The 20,066-nt window shown below is 38.2% G+C and overlaps 3 protein-coding genes across 14 annotated transcripts in view; 1 reads left to right on the plus strand and 2 right to left on the minus strand.

Moving 5' to 3' along the window:
- Positions 1 to 10,931, minus strand: part of KLHL23 (kelch like family member 23) — a 41,669-nt gene extending 30,738 nt beyond the window's left edge. For 2 of the 8 annotated variants that reach the window (XM_019923058.2, XM_073807596.1), the window contains exons 1-3: positions 10,832 to 10,891; positions 10,338 to 10,375; positions 8,295 to 8,331 (exon numbers count right to left, since the gene is read on the minus strand). The gene's annotated coding sequence lies outside the window, so the exon portion shown is untranslated. Of the gene's footprint in view, positions 1 to 8,079; positions 8,216 to 8,294; positions 8,332 to 10,337; positions 10,376 to 10,831 lie in introns of those variants that run through there. The other 6 variants (XM_019923060.2, XM_073807598.1, XM_019923059.2 and 3 more) reach the window with 3 other exon arrangements.
- On the minus strand, positions 4,100 to 10,946 carry PHOSPHO2 (phosphatase, orphan 2). Of its 4 annotated transcripts, XM_019923062.3 has the most exons (4): positions 10,832 to 10,891; positions 10,338 to 10,375; positions 8,295 to 8,331; positions 4,914 to 5,665 (listed from the first exon to the last, which is right to left on the minus strand). In XM_019923062.3, the coding sequence occupies exon 4, from the start codon at positions 5,637 to 5,639 to the stop codon at positions 4,914 to 4,916; it is 726 nt and encodes a 241-aa protein (XP_019778621.1). In that variant the 5' UTR covers positions 5,640 to 5,665; positions 8,295 to 8,331; positions 10,338 to 10,375; positions 10,832 to 10,891. The 4 variants fall into 4 exon arrangements, with proteins under 4 accessions (XP_073663703.1, XP_019778621.1, XP_019778624.1 ...); XM_019923065.3 differs by lacking the exons at positions 8,295 to 8,331; positions 10,832 to 10,891 and adding an exon at positions 10,892 to 10,946; XM_019923063.3 differs by lacking the exon at positions 8,295 to 8,331 and having other exon boundaries at positions 10,832 to 10,921.
- Positions 10,947 to 11,223: 277 nt separating this feature from the next.
- Positions 11,224 to 20,066, plus strand: part of CFAP210 (cilia and flagella associated protein 210) — a 36,666-nt gene continuing 27,823 nt past the window's right edge. The window contains exons 1-2 of one of the 2 annotated variants that reach the window (XM_004313936.4): positions 11,224 to 11,367; positions 16,227 to 16,453. In XM_004313936.4, the coding sequence (XP_004313984.3) occupies positions 11,304 to 11,367; positions 16,227 to 16,453 (291 nt within the window). In that variant the 5' untranslated portion in view covers positions 11,224 to 11,303. The remainder of the gene's footprint in view (positions 11,368 to 16,226; positions 16,454 to 20,066) is intronic. The other variant, XM_073807600.1, reaches the window with a different exon arrangement.

Consider the following 20,066-nt stretch of genomic DNA (forward strand, 5'->3'; position numbering starts at 1 on the left):
TGAGCCCTATAATTGCCTGCATTTCTGCCTGGAGACATTTCCCAGCCTGAGGTGCGGGGAGGGAGAATCCCAAGCGGACCATGGTAGTCTCACCGAGTTGAGGAGATGGAGATAAGTTTGGGGAGGCACAATTGGCTTTTTGTAGGACAGAGCTAAATGGAGAGAGAGTTTCAGAAATCTGTAAGAGGGGTTGTCCCCATGAGTCTATGGCTGGATACTAAGACACAGGCATAGGGTGAAATACTATAAGTCTGGGCAAAGAATGATCCCAAGAACTATAAATCAAATAATTCCCAGAGTTCACATAGAGCTTGAGGATAACTGAGTTCCAATCAGAGCCAGAGAAGCACATGGTTTTACACATTGGGGAACAAAGAAGGAAAGGGGACAAACAATGCTTATGTTAAAAAGGCAAAAGAAAAAAAAAAAGACGGATAGAGGAATGGACAGGTATGTGATAAAACAAGCAGAGTAAAATGTTCTTTGGGTTTTTAAAAACTATTTATTTATCTATTTGGCTGTGTTGGGTCTTAGTTGCGGCATGCGGGCTCCAGAGTGCGCAGGCTTGGTAGTTGCAGAGCGTCGGCTGTAGAGCATGCAGGCTTAGTTGCGCCGCAGCATGCGGGACCTTAGTTGCCTGACCAGGGATCAAACCCGCGTCCCCTGCATTGGAAGGAAGATTCTTAACTACTGGACCACCAGGGAACTCCCCAGAGTAAAATACTAATGGTAAAATCTAGACAGTAGATATCCATGTGTTGACTGCAAATTAAAGGATTAATACGGGAGTATTATGAAAAATTTTATGCCCATAAATTTCACAACTTACATGAAATGGACAAAGTCCTTGAGAGACACCATGGTGGTTTAAAAGCATGTCCAACACCATGGTGGTTTAAAAGTACCTCCACTGAAAGGTAGAGCCTAATTCCCCTCCTTTTGATTGTGGGCCTCTGTATTGTTGTGGGTTTTTTTTAACATTTTTTTTTTTTGATGGGGACTATTTTTAAAGTCTTTATTGAATTTGTTATAATATTGCTTCTGTTTTATGTTTTGGTTTTTTGGCTGCGAGCCATGTGGTATCTTAGCTACCCAACTGGGGATCGAACCCACACCCCCTGCATTGGAAGGCGAAGTCTTAACCACTGGACTGCCAGGGAAGTCCCTGTATTCTGTTTTAGAATACAAATAGAATATAGTGGAATGGATGGTGTTTGATTTCTGAGACTAGGTCACTAAGGCATCATGGTTTCCTCTTTGCCCTCTCTCTTGGATTGGTCACTTGGCAGGAAACCATGTCTTCAGGACATTCAAGCAACTCTCTAGAGATGCCCATGTGGTTGGAAATTGAGGCCTCCTGCCAGCAATCAGCAGCAAATTGAGATTCCTGATAACAATCAGTGAGGAACTGAGGTCTCCTGCCAAAAGCCATGTGAGTCAGCCACCTTGCAAGCAGAGCCTTCAGCTCTAGTCAAGCTTTCGTATGACTAGAGCCCTAGCTGACATCTTGCCCTATTAGAGATCCTGAGCCAGAACAATCCAGTTAAGGGCTCTTCAATTCCTGAGCCACAGAAACTGTGAGATAATGAATGCTTAGTTTTAAGCTGTTAAATTCTCAGGTAACTTACTATGCAGCAAGAGATAACAAATACAGTCACAAACTACCAAAGCTTACTCAAGAAAACTATACAACCTTTACCTATAATCTACAAAAGAAATCAAACTAGTAGTTAAAACCGTCCAGCAAAGAAAACTCCGGGCTTAGATGGCGTCCTTGAATTCTATCAAACATTTAAGAAAAAAATAGTATCAGCTGTTAGTTTAATTGTTGCTCCTTTCAATGTCATCTTTTTTTTTTTCCCTCTAGCTATCTGATGCTTTTTCCATCATTGGTTATTGGCAGTTTTACAAGAATGTGATTTCATGCGGTTTTCATTTTATTTTCCTGTTTGGGGTTCATGAGGGCTCTTGAATCTGTGGTTTGATGTATTTCGGCAACTTTGTAACGTTCTCATTCTCTCTTAAAATATTGCTTGTTTCATTTTCTTTCTCCTCTCTTTCTGGGATACCAATTTCCTATGTTAGATCTTGCTATATCTTCTATGTCTTAATTTCTCTTCTGTATTTTCATTGTTTTGTCTCTTTCTGCATTATTCTGGATATTTTCTTCGAACTTGTATTTATTCACTAACTCTCTTCAGCTATGCCTGTTTTATTGTCAAATCCATCCATTAAGATTCTAATTTCAGTCATGTTATTTGTCAGTTCTAGTATTTCCATATTGTTTATGTAATTTTCAGTTCTTTGCCAAAATTCTCATAAGTTTAGTTTGTGTCTGTAAACTCCAATACTTGGAGGTCATGCAGATCTATTTAAATAAAAACTTCTGCTGGTGTTCATTTATATCTCTTGGTGTAGCTACTTTTTACTATGTGCTTTACAATGTACTTACAAAACTGTTTAGATTTTGAGGCCTATTGCATTAATTTTCTATTGCTGCTAACAGTTTTACCACAAACTTAGCATCTTCAAACAGACATTTATTATCTCATAGGTTCCGTGGGTTAAGAGTGCAAGCACAGCTCAAAGGGCCTCTGTTTCAGGGTCTTACAAGGCTAAATCAAGGTGTCAGCCTGAGCTGTGATCTCAGCTGAGGTTCCACTATGAAAGGATCCACTTCCAAACTTACATGGTTGCAGTATTCAGTTCCCTGCAGACTGTTGGACCAAGGACCTACTTCTTGCTTTTGGCTAGAGACCACCCTCAGTTGCTTGCCATGTGGCCCTCTCTGAAGGCCAGTTCACAACATGGCAGCTTGCTTCTTTAAAATTAGCAAGGGAGAGAGTTCCCTAACAAGATGGGCATAAGGATCTGATGTAATATAATCATATACACATAAATGATACATCCCATCATCTTTGTGGTATTGCATTAATTAGAAGCAAGTCCTAGATCACCTTCTCCACACATACACTTCCCCCCCGACACACACAGAGAATACGAGCTTATAGGGATCATGGGGGGTTACCTTAGAGTCTGCCCACCATACTAAGGATATTAATTTCCTCTAAGAGAGTTCAGATTTGCTTTAGTCAAGCACCTGGGAGTTCTAAAAATCTTGGATAACTTCAGTCCAATTTCAGGGATTGAGAGTATTCAAAGGTGAGCTGCCTGTTCAAGCTCCTTCCCTCACATCAACTTTCTGGCCAGCAAGGAGGACAGTGAGAGAGAAGGTTGCACCCTCATTTAAATTTCACTGGCCAATACTTAGTCACAATGCTCCTTCCTAACTGCAAGGAAGGATGAAAAATATAGCTTTTATTTCAGATGGTCATATGCCTGGGAAAAATAGAAAGAAGTAGAGTACAAAATTGAGGTAAGTGCAACTAGTGGACTCTACCAAAGATGGTTAATAGGTAGATTATATTTTTAAATTTATTCCCCGAGAGATTAGTCTTATATTTTACTTTCTTTGGTATTTATTTCCAAAGTATGTCTAGCAGTTACAGATCTTTAAAATAAGCCTAATGCTTAGTTCACATAAGAATACACTACTTCCAAATCAGTTAATTTTAGAGATAGGGATGCAGTATCTATGCCCAAGTGTTCATTAATTTCACACTTTCCTTTTGAAATGAAATACAAATTAATGTTCTTCAAGTATTTTAAATTTATATCATTATTACAGACTGTAACTCCAGAATGCTGATTTAATCAGTATGTTATTTCTGTTTGGCAATGAAATATTGAGTGATACAATATATAGCTTGTAGGAATACTCAACATTTAAGAAACTGTTTCATATAGGGATATTAGAAAAATATCAGCTGACCTAGAAAGCTGTACAGTACTGTGTTAATTTCTAGGCTCACATGTTTTAGGCATAAATATCCCTTACGTAATAATGTTAGGATTTTCTTTTCCATATAGAAAGCTCCAGAAACAAAAATGTTCAATGTAATTTTGTGGGAAAAAAATTGGTACTCTATTTTTTTCCAGGTTGAAAAAGTAAACTTGTTTTGCTTTAAATTAATAGGTTAGATTACGTTGAAACACTTACTCTTTTTTTAAATTTTATTTATGAAACACTCTTATACATTGTGATTTCTCTACAAGTTGAGGCCAGTAACAAATTATAAATTATGCAAGCAAAAAAAAAAATAATATTTTCATTTTTAGTAGTTGTAGATCAAGTAATTTGGACCAGATCTTCTACAGAGTACATCGGGAAAAGTTGATAGCTGAACACAATTTTTAAAATATCTGCTTAAAGACATGAGAGAGCTGACAATAACTGTCGGCTAAGGAAGCACAGAAACTTAGGTAGGTGAGCTTCTTTTCCGTGAAAGGGTTGGCCAATTCTGTAAGTGATATCTGACATACTGAGTGGCTATCTTGACAGTCTTCGTGGGACCCAGGTGAAGAGGTATTGGAGTATGAGGGCTGCAGTGATAAACCCCTCCCCTTACTTTGAATAGGATCCCAAAAGGCTGTCCATCATGAGTAAGAGTGATTCAGAAGCAAACAGGCCTTCAAAGGCCTGTTTATGAATATGACCATCTGAAATAAAAGCTATATTTTTCATCCTTCCTTGCAGTTAGGAAGGAGCATTGTGACAATGTATTGGCCAGTGAAATTTAAATGAGGGTGCAACCTTCTCTCTCACTGTCCTCCTTGCTGGCCAGAAAGTTGATGTGAGGGAAGGAGCCTGAACAGCAATCTTGGATCATAAGTTGGAAGTCAAGTGCTGAGGTTGGTAAAGCAACACAGAAACTTTGAGATACTTAACTCTGAAATTCTTTTAAGTGAGAGGGAAAACTTTTTTTCTTTTTTTAAAGCCACTGTTATTTGGGGTTTTAGTTTTATGCTGCTGTATTTAATCTTAACTGATACACATTTCAATTATTGGCGTATTACTCCTTTATTAGAAATTGTAAATGAGAAATTATTTCAACACCTGAAGACCAAGATACAACAGAAGACTCCATAGGCTCAAGATTTTGAGACATCTTAGAAAGAGTTTTCTGTAAAGTATATCCTTTCCGTGGCATGGCAACATCATTCTTCTTTAAAAAGGTTACTGGACAGACATCGTTTCCGCCATCACCTATATAAACAATTCGTGTATAATTCACTCCTCGTTGTAACTGTTTACCTACAAATTCTACCAAAACTACATTTTTGCAAAGATTTGGGGGGCACCTAGTGCAAGAATGAGCATGATAATTTTCCACAGTGAGATGACCATCGCTGTCAAAAGCTGCTGGATTTGTAAAGACTTTATCAAACACGTCATGAACATTGCTAGCTTCTAAAACCCAATCTATGAAGACTGAATTTGAATCTGAAATAATGATGCAGTCAAATTTATCCTTGTTCTTTCTTATAAAGTTTAAAAGTTCCACCATCCCTGGAGTGAAAGGCATTGATATCATTGCTCTTTTCATTTCATCTTCTCTTACACCTTTATCTCCCAAATACTTAAAGACTCTGCCCATAAATTCTGTCCAAAATCCTTTTTCATAAGAATCTTGTAGTTCAATAGGAAGCTTTTTCTCTGGAGCACACTGTACAATCCAGGTATCGCTATTATCATCTATGATTGTATTGTCAAAGTCAAAAACCAACAAAATTTTCATGGTTCCAGAAACAGATTTGGGTTACCCTGGAAAAGAAGAAATATTATTCCCTAAACATACTCGGTTCTACATATCTAGCTATAGTATCTATTTAACAAAATTACTCTTAATCTGCTGAAACAAAGGGTGAATATAAACAAGTTAAAATGACTAAGCATTCTAAGACTACCGTTTAAGCACTTTTTCCTAAGAAGCAAAGTTCATATTTGAGTATGCTAAATGAATGGAAAACAGAACATATAAAAAGGATACTCAGGGTATTACTGTGTTCCTGAGGGGGTGATTCTTTGAGCACTCAGAATTAAACTAGAGAGCAATCTAATGAGAAAAGTAATGAAACAATTATTCCCTTACACTTTAATTTAGAAAAGTTATAAAATAAGACAGAAAAAAATGTAGGCTAGTCATTCTTATTGTCTTTAAATTATCAATCACAAACTTATTAGTTTAAAAGGTTTACAATGAGCCTCATTTTAAATAATAGGTCATGTACAATACATATTCTCTGTGAACTAACCAAAACTCTGACCAAATTTAACATAATGTGAAATCTTGCAAAATTTAAATAATTTTTTAAAAAAGGTTTTTAGCTTGAAATCATCGTTGTCAATGTTATAACCAAATGGTTGCTTGATGTTGTACTTGAAAGTCTAAACAAATTACTTGAACTGGAGGTCAGTTGAATTCTTCCACACTAGAAGTAACTTTTGTTAACAATTTTCACATTTATTTATATTTTCTCTAGATAGTTTAGCTCTGGAGTACCAAATAATCTGGATATATGTGAATAATCACACTGCTTTTGATATGACAATTACTCAAGTCTCTGTTTTCATTAATAGATAATGAAGATCATTAACTTAAATCTCAAGAGAAAAGGAATGAATCAACAGATGGTATAAATGAAAATTATCATGTAAAAAAGATAATTATACAGAATTCCCAGGAAAAGCTACAATTAGTGTCTGTAAACAACAACAAAAATTTTTTTAAAGAGTAACTGTTATTTTTATAGATATCACTATATGCCAGATACTGGACTAAGAACCTTACAATCTCATCATCTGTCATAAACCCATTTAGTAGGAATTATTATTATCCTCATCTTAAAGATATATAACTGGAGCTTAAGTATTAATTAAGTTGGTTAAGTATTAGTTAAATGGCAGAGCTAGAATTTGGACTCAGGTCTGCCTGACTCCAAAGTTCATGCTTTAGTAATACACTCTAGTGCCTAAGAAATAGAATAACGACTATTAATCAGTTTAAAAATAAAATATTAAGTAGGTCATTTTGACGAAAAGATGTTTAATAACATGAAAACATTCATTAATCTCGAAGTACACACTAACCATCTGTGATCTACTTTACAACCATTCTGAAGTTTTAGCAAGAAATCCTAAAATGAAAAGTGAAGAACCCCACCAATAAGAAAAAGAAGAGATCAATTAAAAATAGAAAACATGGGGGACTTCCCTGGTGGTCCAGTGGTTAAGAATCCACCTTCCAATGCAGGGGATGCAGGTTCGATCCCTGGTCGCGGAGCTAAGATCCCACATGCTGCGGGGCAACTAAGCCTACGCACTGCAACTGCTGAGCACGGGGGCCACAACTAGAGAATGCATGTGCCGCAAACTATAGAGCCCAAGCGCTCTGGAGCCTGCGCACCACAACTAGAGAGCCTGTGCGCCACAACGAGGAGCCCACGTGCTGCAATGAAGATCCCGAGTGCTGCACATAAGACCCGATTGACACAGCCAAAAAAAAAAAAAAGAAAACATGGCATTTATCTACATGTATTCTCTGGTTTATAATGATAGATAGACAGCAGGTGAAACTGAGAATGAGCTCACGACTCATATAAGAGTAAGTATTTTTTGCCTCTCAATTTAGAATATCTGGAGAATAACAAACCTAGAGGATGTATCTCCTGTTGTATGAATTTAGATGGTATAATGGTATGAAGTATTCTGATACCCTGGATCCATGAATTGCTAAATGTCTAATCCAGGTGTCCCTGATTGGCTTCCAGAGATTTAAGTGCAGAAACCACTTTCCCATAGAAACAATGTAATAAATAGCAATAAAGCACAGTTGACAATCACGTTGGTAATGCACCTAAGCACATTTTAAATTAAAATGCTTTTTAGGCATTCTGAATTTATACACAATTAAAAAAATTTTTTTCAAATGTAACTCATTATTGGTTGCAAAGTGTTTCAAACCTAGACTTAATCAGCCACAAGTTACTAAAATTCCTTCACTATTAACCTCCAAATAAGCTGTATCATAAGCCTGAAGTTAACAAAGTTCCAACTGTTAACTTAGTTCCACTGTTGACTATTAATTTCTATCTACAAGTGTACTTTTCTTAATTTCAGATCTTTTTCCATTAGTTTTTTCCCACCACTCAACATAAACCTATATTTAAAATACTTACCCAGTTTAGTATTTCCAAGACAATTAATCTTACTTCAGCACGGAGCTTAGGTTAAACAGTCATGACAATCTTCAGTTTTAAACACCAGCCAGTTTCTAACCAACATTACTCCTACTCTATATGCAGGGGAAAAAGTCTTCTGATTCCAAGCAAAGGAATGGAGACTTCTTAACTCCTAAAATTAATAGAAGTAGTTAAGATATTTAAAAATTTACCTTTTCTAATATGTTTTCTCTTACATCAGAAAAGCACCTATGGCAATGGGAGGAATAAAATTTTGTTTAAACAAAAACCTTAAATACAAAACAGGGAATGTTATGTGAATATAAACTCTTATTCAGTGGATAAAATCACAGGTGTTAGGCTGATTATGTTAAGATTTCCAGATTCCAGTTTTTCTTTTTACTTATTAAATAATAGACAAATACCACATTCTGTTGTCAATAAACTTTCAAAGATTTAGTGCTGTACTTGAAATAAAAATGTCTCCAAAAATTAAGGATGTGTAGAAAGATTTAGTGAAAGTGAATCTATTTTGAAATCAGTTTGTTAAAATGCCAGAAGCAGTTATTAACTGTTCTCTCCAGAAGCATGTAAAGTATATATTTTGTATGTCTGCAATGTTTCCAGGGTCTAACAATAGCCTATGTGCTTTTTTACAATAATGAAAACTAGAACCTACATAGACATCCAAGAATAGGGGATTGCTTAAGTAAGATATGTGCATGATAGCCATATAACAGACCATTTATTTAGTGAGTAAAAGGTTAAGATGTTCAAATTAAACAAACAAGTCACAAAACAATGTTTACAGTATAATCTCATTTTTGCTTTTAAAAAAGAAATGTCTGTATACAGTGGTAGCATCAATTGCAGTGCATTCTTTTCCTACGCTGATTTTGTAATAAAATATTTTCCCCGGAATAATTTAAGCTCTGTTTCAGATCAAAGTGCATATGCTACCTTCTTAATTTCACAACAAAGAAAAAAAATGAGTGGTGGCCATGGAGGGTAAATAACTAATTCTAGATACACTTGGCTGTAAAGATCCATGGATTAGAGTTAGAACCAGGTGTTGTAAGTCAAAGGATACCTGAACACTACGCCAAACTGGCAAATTACTGACACCAAATATTGTAAGATTCAATAATTTTTGTAACCAATTTAGTTAAAATTCCACAGAATTTTTGTTAGGAGGTAATCTCCATGGGTCTCTAGTGGCTCTGCATATCTTACAAGGTACTCTCTGCCATTTGCTCTGGATATCGTCTCAAAAATGTATGTAAGGGCTTCCCTGGTGGCGCAGTGGTTAAGAATCCACCTGCCAATGCAGGGGACACAGGTTCCAGCCCTGGTCCTAAGAAGATCCCACATGCTGTGGAGCAGCTAAGCCCATGAGCCACAACTACTGAGCCTGTGCTCTAGAGCCCGTGAGCCACAACTACTGAGTCCACGTGCCACAACTACTGAAGCCTGCACACCTAGAGCCCGTGCTCCACAACAAGAGAAGCCACCACAATGAGAAGCCCACGCCCCACAAAGAAGAGTAGCCTGGCTCACTGCAACTAGAGAAAGCTCGCGCGCAGCAACGAAGACCCAATGCAGCCAAAAATAAATACGTAAAAAAATAAATAAATTTATTTTTAAAAATGCATGTATAGTGAACAGTCTTGAAAGGCATGCTTATTGTCCATTATAATAAAGATCTGGATGCCCTAAGCTCAGGGTTCCTGTCCTGTAATGCAACACACTCCATGTGCAGGTGCCTTCTGGCACTCTTTGCAACATCCTGTGGCAACTGGGGCAAAATTACTGATATTCTGGCTACTGCTACTGCTGTAATTCATCACTGTTCTAGGGGTCTGCATCTTCTACAGAACGGTGGCAGCCTAAGTTGTCAGCATGCATGCAAGTAGGGTAAAATCTCTGACTCTTCCCAGTTCTTGACTTTTTTTTTTTTTTTTTTTGGCGGTATGCGGGCCTCTCACTGTTGTGGCCTCTCCCGTTGCGGAGCACAGGCTCTGGACGCGCAAGCCCAGAAGCCATGGCTCACGGGCCCAGCCGCTCCGCGGCATGTGGGATCTTCCCGGACCGGGGCATGAACCCGTTTCCCCCGCATCGGCAGGCGGCCTCTCAACGACTGCGCCACCACGGAAGCCCAACGTTTTTAAAACTATGATTCCAAAAAACCACCAATGTTGTATGTGCAAAAACTATATTTCTGCCAACAAATATTTTATTAATCCTTTCATACTTACCAGCATTATTACGATGGATCGATCATCTGATAGAAAACCTGAAGAAAAACAGTACAACTATGTGTTAGAACTTCAGTGATTAAAAATCTTACCTCCTTTCATATTGAGCAACTCCAGTTTGATGCCTAATGTGTATGTGTCATAGCCAACCACCTTGTAATGTAATCATTTGTACCTCGACGTGTTAGAAAAGGATCTTTTGAAACGTAGCCCATATTCACTCTTAACAGGCTTTTGTGTCCTTAGAGGTCTGATTGGTCCTCCAAATACATTCAATTTACTATACTGTATTTACCGAGCAATTAAAGATATCTTAAAGGCTCTAACATGAATGTTATAATCCAAGTATTAACATTGCGATTTAAAAAAAAAAAAGAAAACTAAGCCCCGTCTAGCCCAGATCATGCGTCAGAAACCAAAATATTTAAAAACAGATTTTCTGTCAATTAATCCCTGAGTTTCTATAGTTGAGGGAGGAGGGCTTTGCCGTTCACCTTCCCCCGCGAGGTCTGTGGGTCACACACGCCAAGCCCAGGCCTCGCTCTCCCGCACACCTGCCGGGTACATCCAGAAGCCAGGGGCAGGGACCTAGTCGGGTGTCGTTTCCCGAGAGGCGCACGTTGGATGCCGATGGGAGCACCAGGCCGGGCCCAACCGGGTCCCAGGGCTCGTCACTGACCCAGGCCAGAAACCCGCAGCCGTTCTGGCCTCGGCGCCGCTTCCGAGGGCTCTGTCCTCCCGCCCACTCCGGACGCCTGCGCCTGCGGGGGAGGACCGCCCCACTCGCACGCCTGGCCTTGACTTCCCGCGCAGGCGCATCCTCCCTTCTCCGGCACCACAGCCCACAGCTGCGCGTTCTTCGTTCCTCGGCTACGACTGTTGTCACTTCCGGCGGCGTTGCTAAGCAACTGCGCGGTTTAGCGGAAACTTCGGCGTCGGAAACGCCTTTTGAAGTCTGAGAGCGCCATGGGTACCTCAGAGATGCTGGTGCGGCTCGGAAGGCGCTGTGGACGGGCCAAGGAAAGCACGGGTGAGCTAAAATGGTCCATCCCACCACAGGGATTGTTTCTGGTCTCCAGGCATGGAGTGAGAGGCGAGCGTGCCTTTCCTTCTGAAACGGGCTCCACCAAGCCAAAAACAGCACCGTGGGCATCGTCGGGCTCTGTGTAAATTAGACAGTTTTGCCCTTGGATGAATGGGTAGGTGGGGAAAGTATACAGAAATAAGGGTAGAGAAAAAGAAGTCAGAGACTCCCAGTTGACCAGCTGGCCCGATATTCAGGCTGTGCCGTTGCCGGTCCAAGAGTCTGGTGTTTGCTGAATTTTCTCGCACTTAAGCTTCGTTATTCATTGAGTGAATCGGAATGTATTTTGGAAATATCAGTGACCTCATTGGAGTCTTGACTCTGCTGTGAACCTACTGAGTACTCTAAGGAAAGTGTCTGAAGGAAAATCTCAATTTCTTCAACTAAAATGAAAGTAAGGTCTCATCCTAAGGCTTATACTTTGATAGAGTGTGAAAATAATGCTACTTAAGGTATTGTAATTCACATGACCTTTTATAAAAATTTGATTTTGTAATAGAAGTAGCCTAGTGAGACATTTAAAGATCTCTTTATTAATTCCAGTGATTTTAGTTTCTTAAGATTGTAAATTCCCAATTAATGTTCTCATGGTGACAGAACCTTGGGAACTTGGACTATCTTCATGTCATCTCCTGAGCTTCTGTAGCAATAGAGTCCCTTGTGCCAAATGCTGAGTGAGAGCCAGCCAGTCTCCCATCAAGTGGACACTAGTGGGTATTTATGCTGTGGAGGGCTTAAGAAGTAGCAGCAGAGGGTCATGACATGTAGGAGAGAGACAGTACCCATGTGGCATGTATTGAAAAAGCAAAATTACGCTCACATATTCACTTTCCTATATATAAAGTGCTGCATTAAATCAAAAAGAACAACAGCAAAAATTGTCAAAATCAATTTTTGAGAACTCAGGAAACCAAAAGCTTGCAACAATTGGGGAGTGTTTATCAAGACAAATAACTGAATCTTGGTAAGAACAATGAGGCTTTTTGCACTTTAACTTGTTCTAGTCCCCTTCTTTCTCCCTGCCCTATGGTAGTCTAGAAAACCACTGTGATCACAGTGAAATCCAGTGGCTTAGCAGCCTGTGGAGGGAGCAAAATAGCGTTGAACCCCTTCCAAATCCCATTTCCCAGATAACTTATTATTTGAGCTGTCTGGCAGTTCCTTGGAAAGTCCCACTTGCAAGACTTGTCTTTATTTGACCTGATTCAGAGCTCACCAGTTATGTTTGTTAAAACAATCAGTGGCAATTTTTAAAAGTTTTAATTGCTTCACTTCTCCAACAGCCATTACTAGCATTGTGTGAAGGTCGCTGTGAGGTAGGAATCATGGAAATAAGACTGCCCTCTGAGAACTGAACTCTGCATCAATGGAGTAAAGCATGGATATGTGAAATCATTCATAGCTCGGAGGTCAATCAGGGCTCTCCTGATCCTCAAAGATATGAGGGAACTGGGACTTTCTTGGTGGCGCAGTGGTTAGGAATCCGCCTGCCAATGCAGGGGACATGGGTTTGAGCCCTGGTCCGGAAGACCCCACATGCTGCGGAGTAACTAAGCCTGTGCGCCATAACTACTGAGCCCGCGGGCCACAACTACTGAAGCCCGCGTGCCTAGAGCCCGTGCTCCGCAACAAGAGAAGCCACCACAATGAGAAGCCCACATACTGCAACGAAGAGTAGCCCCCGCTCGCCATAGCTAGACAAAGCCCATGTGCAGCAACGAAGACCCAACGCAGCCAAAAATAAAAAATAAACATATTTATAAGAAAAAAAAAAGATATGAGGGAACTTGGCCCAACTTTTGTTAACCTGAGATAGTAAAAAGCCTTTCCCAAACTTTCCATGGATTGTCCTATTTTTCCTGCTGCTTTTGTGGTGGTTCTCTTGGTTCTCCTCCTGTATCAGAGTTCATGAAAAGTTCTTGAATAAAATATCTCATGAATGTAGTTACTCTACAGAAGATTAAGGTGTCATGAGGGATCACATTGTTCACTACACAGCTTTTTGGCATCTTGTTTTCCTGCCACTGCTGCCAAAGCTTGCTCACCACTGTATACTTTGTAAGGAGCAGCTCCTGCCAGTATGGGCTATTTGGTCTACCCAGCCCCTTTAGTATTTTGGAAAATTAAATTGTCTCCATTTTATTTCACATCTTAAAGAATTAGAATGACTCTTGGGTCAGAGAAAGAAAAGCATATTTTTTTTCATAAATTTATTAATTTATTTTTGGCTGTGTTGGGTTTTTGTTGCTGCGTGTGGGCTTTGTCTAGTTGTGGTGAGCTGGGGCCACTCTTCGTTGCGGTGCGTGGGCTTCTCATTGCAGTGGCTTTTCTTGTTGCAGAGCACAGGCTCTAGGTGCAGGGGCTTCAGTAGTTGTGGCACACGGCCTCAGTAGTTGTGGCTCATGGGCTGTAGAGCACAGGCTCAGTAGTTGTGGCACACAGGCTCAGCTGCTCTGCGGCATGTGGGATCTTCCCAGACCAGGGCTCGAACCCGTGTCCCCTGCATTGGCAGGCTGGTTCTTAACCACTGCGCCACCAGGGATGTCCAAGAAAAGCATATTAATATGCCTAACAATATGCTAATCCAAAGGCAGGTGGCTTAATCTAATGGCCTTTGTTTATGTAGCTTCTAATTGTAAGTAACACAAACCAAGTTGAGCCAGTTTAGGTGAAGCAAAGGAAAATTGTTACAAGGCTATAAGGATGTATTGGTCAGGACTCTTTGGTTACAAGTGACTGATCTAATTCACTGTAGTTAAAAGGGGAATATTTTGGCTCACATACCTGTGAATTTAGGTATAACTCGATCCAGGACACTATTCTACTTCTCAGCTTTGCTTGTCTTTATTCTGCATGTGGAGACTTGGTATATGGTAGGCAAGATGGTACCTGTGGTTCTAAACTCACATTTTAGGTTAACAACCAAATTCTCACTCCCATCAACTTTAATTCAAACCCCAAGAAGACTCTAATTGTCCTAGTAGCTTTTCTCTTAGTATCTTTCTGGAGCCACATGATTTCTTGCCTCTGCTTTTCTACTTCTGTTTCATTCTTCTAATAAAAGCAGTAAAAATAATAATAATTAATATTTATTGAGAACATATTGTGTGCCAGGCACTCTTCTAAATTCTTTACATATATTACTTCATCTGATTCTTACACCAGCTATATAAAATGAAGTAGGTACTATTAGTATTTCCATATTGCAATTAAGGGGTTAGATTTAGTGGGTTAAATAATTTTGTCTAGATTCACATAGTTCATATGTGGTGTGTTCAGAAAAGGTCCAGGTTGTCTGTCTCCAGAGTCCACACTCTTACCCACTGTGCTTTATTGCCTTTGTTAGGCCTGCGACCACCCACCATTATTCAAATGTATTTCCTATTTTGGTAAATTCTTCTCCTTACAAGTTCTACCTCCTTAAAGCAGAAGGCATTTTTTTCTGCCTCCCTTGCAGCTAGGGTGCAGGCATAAGACCAAGACTCAGCTGGTCAATTGTATGTGTGCTAGATTTACATTCTGAAGAGAGCATATGAGGAAAGAAACAGCATGTTGAATACATTTTCTGGGGAGAGTGGCAGCAAAAGTGTACCAATTCCAGAGTACTCGTGAAGGTTCACATATATAGTGTCCAGTGGAGCAAGTTATAAGTGGGGCAAGTTGAGGTGCCTACCCAATGCCAGTTGCTGTGAATCTTCACTGGAACCTCACAATGTGGTCTGTGTGATATTTGTATGTATATCTTCTAAGGGTAACTCTCTGGCTCTCTGAGAGATTCAGTAGGCTATCTAATATCCCTTAATGAATTCCTTTTCTGCTTAAACTAGCTAGAATGAGTTTGGGTGTTTATAAGTAAGAACTTCAGTTGATTAAAAGGGTAGGAACATTTTTTAGAGAAGAGCTGTTATGAGCTCCATTGTGTCATTTAGGATGCTTGTGAATTCATTTCACTGAATACCCAGCTCAATCATGTTTAAAAATAAGGAAATTTATTTGCTCATATAACAGGAACTCCAGCCTTTGGGTCTGATTAATCTAGCAGCATAATGAAATCCTCATTGCCCCAGGGTCTTCCTTTGTTTCTTCTTTGTGTTTCACAGTTCACAGCTTCATCCTAAGGCTGCTTCCTCTTGTGGTCAAAGGATGGGTGCTTGTCTGGCCTTCATGCTTCCTCGTTTGTATCTAGCCTGAGAGTCACTCTCAGATGTCTCTCCCAGAAGTACAAGCAAGAACTTTTCTAAAAGTCTCATAACTCTTGTCCTATTTATTTTCTTACTACAGGAATAATTATTGTCAAGGGAGATGCAAGTATTCTTAAATTAATGAGGCCCACCCCAAGACTGAGACTGTAGTCAGTTCTCCAAATTACATTGCTGTTACTCAGTTAGGAAGGGGTTATATAGAGTAGACAAGTGCAATGTCTACAACCCCAAAAGATGAACATTCCCCAAAGTTATCCACTTATAAACTGCTGCTTGATTAACTTTGAAAATGCTTTTATAACAACCTGTTGGGGTAGGTATTATTGATCTCAACTTTAAAGATGTTGATACTGAGACTCCAAGAAGTTAAATGACTTGCCCAAGTTACACAGTAAGGAATTGACTAAGTAAGGACTCAAATCTATGTCTTCTGATTTCAAGGTCTTGTATACTTTCCACTTATTCCCAGCTGTTCTTAAGATAACAAGAATAAAATTATTCTTTGAAACAACTTCCACATATCATGCCAATATAGAAATGTGTGAGAAAAAATATCAAACTCTTCTCAAAAGTTTTTAATACTTATTTTAAAAAATTTATTAGAAGTAAAGAACTGTGAAGAAGATCAAGTCCTCTATCCACCTCTTCTGCCTAGCAAAGTAGATCTCCGGCAGGTCACCATAATTCCACACAATGAGTGGGAAAGGATTCGAGATAGCCTTGACAGTTTGACAAGAGAAGCAGCACGCCTTCGTGCAGAAAGAAAGGCAAAGAAAGAAATGCATTTCCGATCCCAAGAAGTGGTAAAACATTGGACTAATACATATGCAGTAAGTATTAACCACCCAGGAGTACGTGTGCACTGAAGACTTACTCTTGTTTCTTAGTGCTCTTTTATAAGTATTTTTAACATAGAAAATATCATTAAAATGCATTGAAACACATTTTCAACAGCTTTATTTAGGTATAAGTGACATACAATAACCTGGACATATTTAAAGTGTACATATTTAAGATTTGACATATTTATATAGCCCTGAAACCATTATTATAATTAAGATAATGAATATATTCATCACCATAAAAAAGTTTCCTCATACCCCATTTTATTCCCTCTCACTCCTCCCCATGCCCCCTCCGGTATCTCCAGACAACCACTGATCTGCTGTCTATTATAAATTTCACTCAGCACAATTATTTTGAAATTCTTTCATGTTTTTGTATCAATTATTCATTCATTTTTATTGCTGAGTGGTATTCCATTATATGGATATATCACAATTTGTTTATCTGCTCAGTTGTTGATAGTTTGACATCAAGCAAATATTGACGTTTGAGCTGTTTCCAATTTTTGGCTATTATAAATAAAGCTGCTTATGAACATTTGTGTATAAGTCTATGTATGGACATATGCTTTCATTTCTTTGGGGTAAATATCTTGGTGTAGAATCATATGATAGCTGTACATTTAATTTTGTAACATTTAACTTCCAAGCTCTTTCCCAAAGTAGTCGTAATTTTACATTCCCTCCAGCGGTGTATGATAGTTCTAATTCATATTAGAACACATAGTTCTAATATGTGTTTCCTCCACATATTTGCTGAATTGCTATGTTCAGTCTTTTTAACTATAGACTTTCTAATAGGTGTGAAGTATCTCATTATAATTTTAATTTCTCTAATTACAGTGATGTTGAACATCTTTTCATGAACTCATTTTCTATCTATATCTTCTCTGGTGAAATGTCTGCTCAGATCTTTTGCTGGGTTTGTCTTCTTATTGAGTTTAGAGAATTTTAAAATATATTCTGAATACAAGTCCTTTATTAGATATTTGATTTGAAAATATTTTCTCCCAGTTCATGGCTTGGCTTTATATTCCATTACAGTGTCTTTCTAAGAGCAGAGTTTTTAATTTTAATGAAGTCCAGTTTATCGATTTTTCTTGTATGGATCATCCTTGTAGTGACTTACCTAAGAAATTTTTGCCTAACTCAAGATCACAAAGATTTTCTTCTGTGTTTAAGTTTAAAGTTTTAGGTCTTTTATATATATACATATACATATATATATATATATACATATATATATATGTATATATATATATATAAAAAATATATATATCGTCTATATTTAGAAGTGAGGTATGGATTGATGTTTTTTTTTTTGCATATGAATATCCAATTGTTTCAGCACAGTTTGTTGAAAAGACTGTTCTTTCCCCCACTGAATTGCCTTTGCACATTTGTTGAAAATCTGGTTGTCCATATATGTGCAGGGGGAATTTCTGGACTCTGCTGTTCCATTGATCTATTCATCTATCTCTATTTCAATAACACACTGATCTGAGAATTGTAGCTTTAATAATAAGTCTTGAAATCAGATAGTATTAGTCCTCCCACTTTGTTCTTTTTCAAAGTTGTTCTGGCTATTCTGGGTCCTTTGCGCTTCTACATGAATTTTGGAATCAGCTTGTCAATTTCTACGAAAAAGCCAGCTGGGATTTTGTTTGGGATTGTGTTGAATTTCTAGATCAGTTTGGAGAGAATTTACATTTTGACAGTATTGAGTCTTCTGACCCATGAACACAGTGTTTTTCTTCCATTTGTATAGGTCTTATTTAATTTATGTCAGCAATATTTTATAGTTTTTAGGGTATAGGTCTTATTCATATTTATCCCTAAGTAATTACTATTTTTATGTATTATAAATGATTTTTTAACATTTCAATTTGTTATTCATTGTTAGCTATAGAAATACAGTTAACTTTTTCTATGTTGATCTTGTATCTTGCAACACTGTTAACCTCACTTATTAGTTCTAGTAGCTTTTTTATAGATTCCATCAGATTTTCTCCATAGACAATCATGATGTCAGAAAGTAAAGACAGGGACTTCTCTGGCGGTTCAGTGGTTGAGACTCCGTGCTTCCACTGCAGGGGGCACGGGTTCCATCCCTGGTCAGGGAACTAAGATCTCTCATGCTGCAGAGCACAGCCAAAAAAAAAGTTAAAGACAGTTTTACAAATTTTACTTCCTTCTTTCCAATCTGGGTGCCTTTTAGTTCTTTCTTTTTTTTCTTTTTCTTTTTGACTTATTGTACAGGAATGGATGTTAGATTTTTAAAGTGCTTTTCTTTTGCTTATATCTATTGAGGTAATCATGAAGTTTTAATTTTTCATTTTGTTATATGGTGTATTTCATTCATTATTTTCAAATATTGAACCAAGCTTGCATTCCTGGGATAAACGTCTGCTGGTCATGACGTATTATCTTTTTGATGGATTCAGTTTGTTAAAATGTTAATTTTTGCGTCCATGTTCATGGGGGATATTGGTCTGTAGTTTTCTTGAAATGTCTTTGTCTGGTTTGGGTATCAGGGTAATGCTGGTTATTGTTGTGATGGAGGATTGCACAAAAACACAGGATTTGAAACTGAGGAACCAAGGAGCTTCTTGAGGAATCAAGGCAGCTTCTTTTCAGCTGCCTTTGATTTGTCTCTCTTCCTGTCTTTTTCTAGAACTACATATGTCTTTGCTGTGCCCTTCTTTGTGCTTCTGTAAGATTCTCTACCTAAGAGGTACAATAACCTGCAGTTTAGTTCCATGTACATGAGTGGGAAACTACTTCAAAGTGGGGAGGTGTCCTCTAACTCCTTTTACTGTCTCACCTGGAGGAAAATGCTGAGAAAAGGTGTTCTCATCTCCCACTACACTTTCCTATATCATTTGAGGAACTATAAGGCAGGATTTTCTCCTATTTTCTAGTAGAATTTTTAAAATTATGTGGAAGCATAATATCTGTTCAAAGAGTTCTCACCTTTTATTTTTTTCAACATTGCATATTTCCTTACTTTGTTGCAATGTACATTATTTGTCTTTGGGAGGGGACACAGAAAGCTTGTGTTACCTTGCTTTAGGAACAGTGTTCATAATTTATTAATTCTTTTTCTTCTAGAAGAGGGAAGAGTTATATCATGACTGATATATAAGTAATATATACAATATAATATATGACATTCTGAAAAAGGCAAAACCTATAGGGAAAGAAAACAGATCAGTAGTTGCCAGGGGGTGCAGGTAGTTGACTCTAACAGGGCATGAGGGAGTTTTTTGGGAGGATGGAACTGTTCTATAAGTGACTTTATGCATTTGTAAAACTGTACACTGAAAGCATATGTAATTTATACTCTAAAAAACTTGATTTTAGAAAAGCCCGTGGTCTATAAATAGATGGGGAGTGGAATATACCCCCTGTTTTTTTTTTTCTTCCAGAAGTACCACAGTATACCTAATACTTTACACCTCCATGGGTGTTAAAGAAGGAAAAGAAATGTAGTAAACGTAGTGGAAATATAATAATAAAAACTGTACTATAGGCACAGAGATTGGCAAAATGATACATCATCAGAGAGAGCCTAGAAGCAGTCCTGTGTTATATATGG

The sequence above is a fragment of the Tursiops truncatus genome, chromosome 7, assembly GCF_011762595.2.
Source record: "Tursiops truncatus isolate mTurTru1 chromosome 7, mTurTru1.mat.Y, whole genome shotgun sequence".
In the NCBI taxonomy this organism is placed as follows: domain Eukaryota; kingdom Metazoa; phylum Chordata; class Mammalia; order Artiodactyla; family Delphinidae; genus Tursiops; species Tursiops truncatus.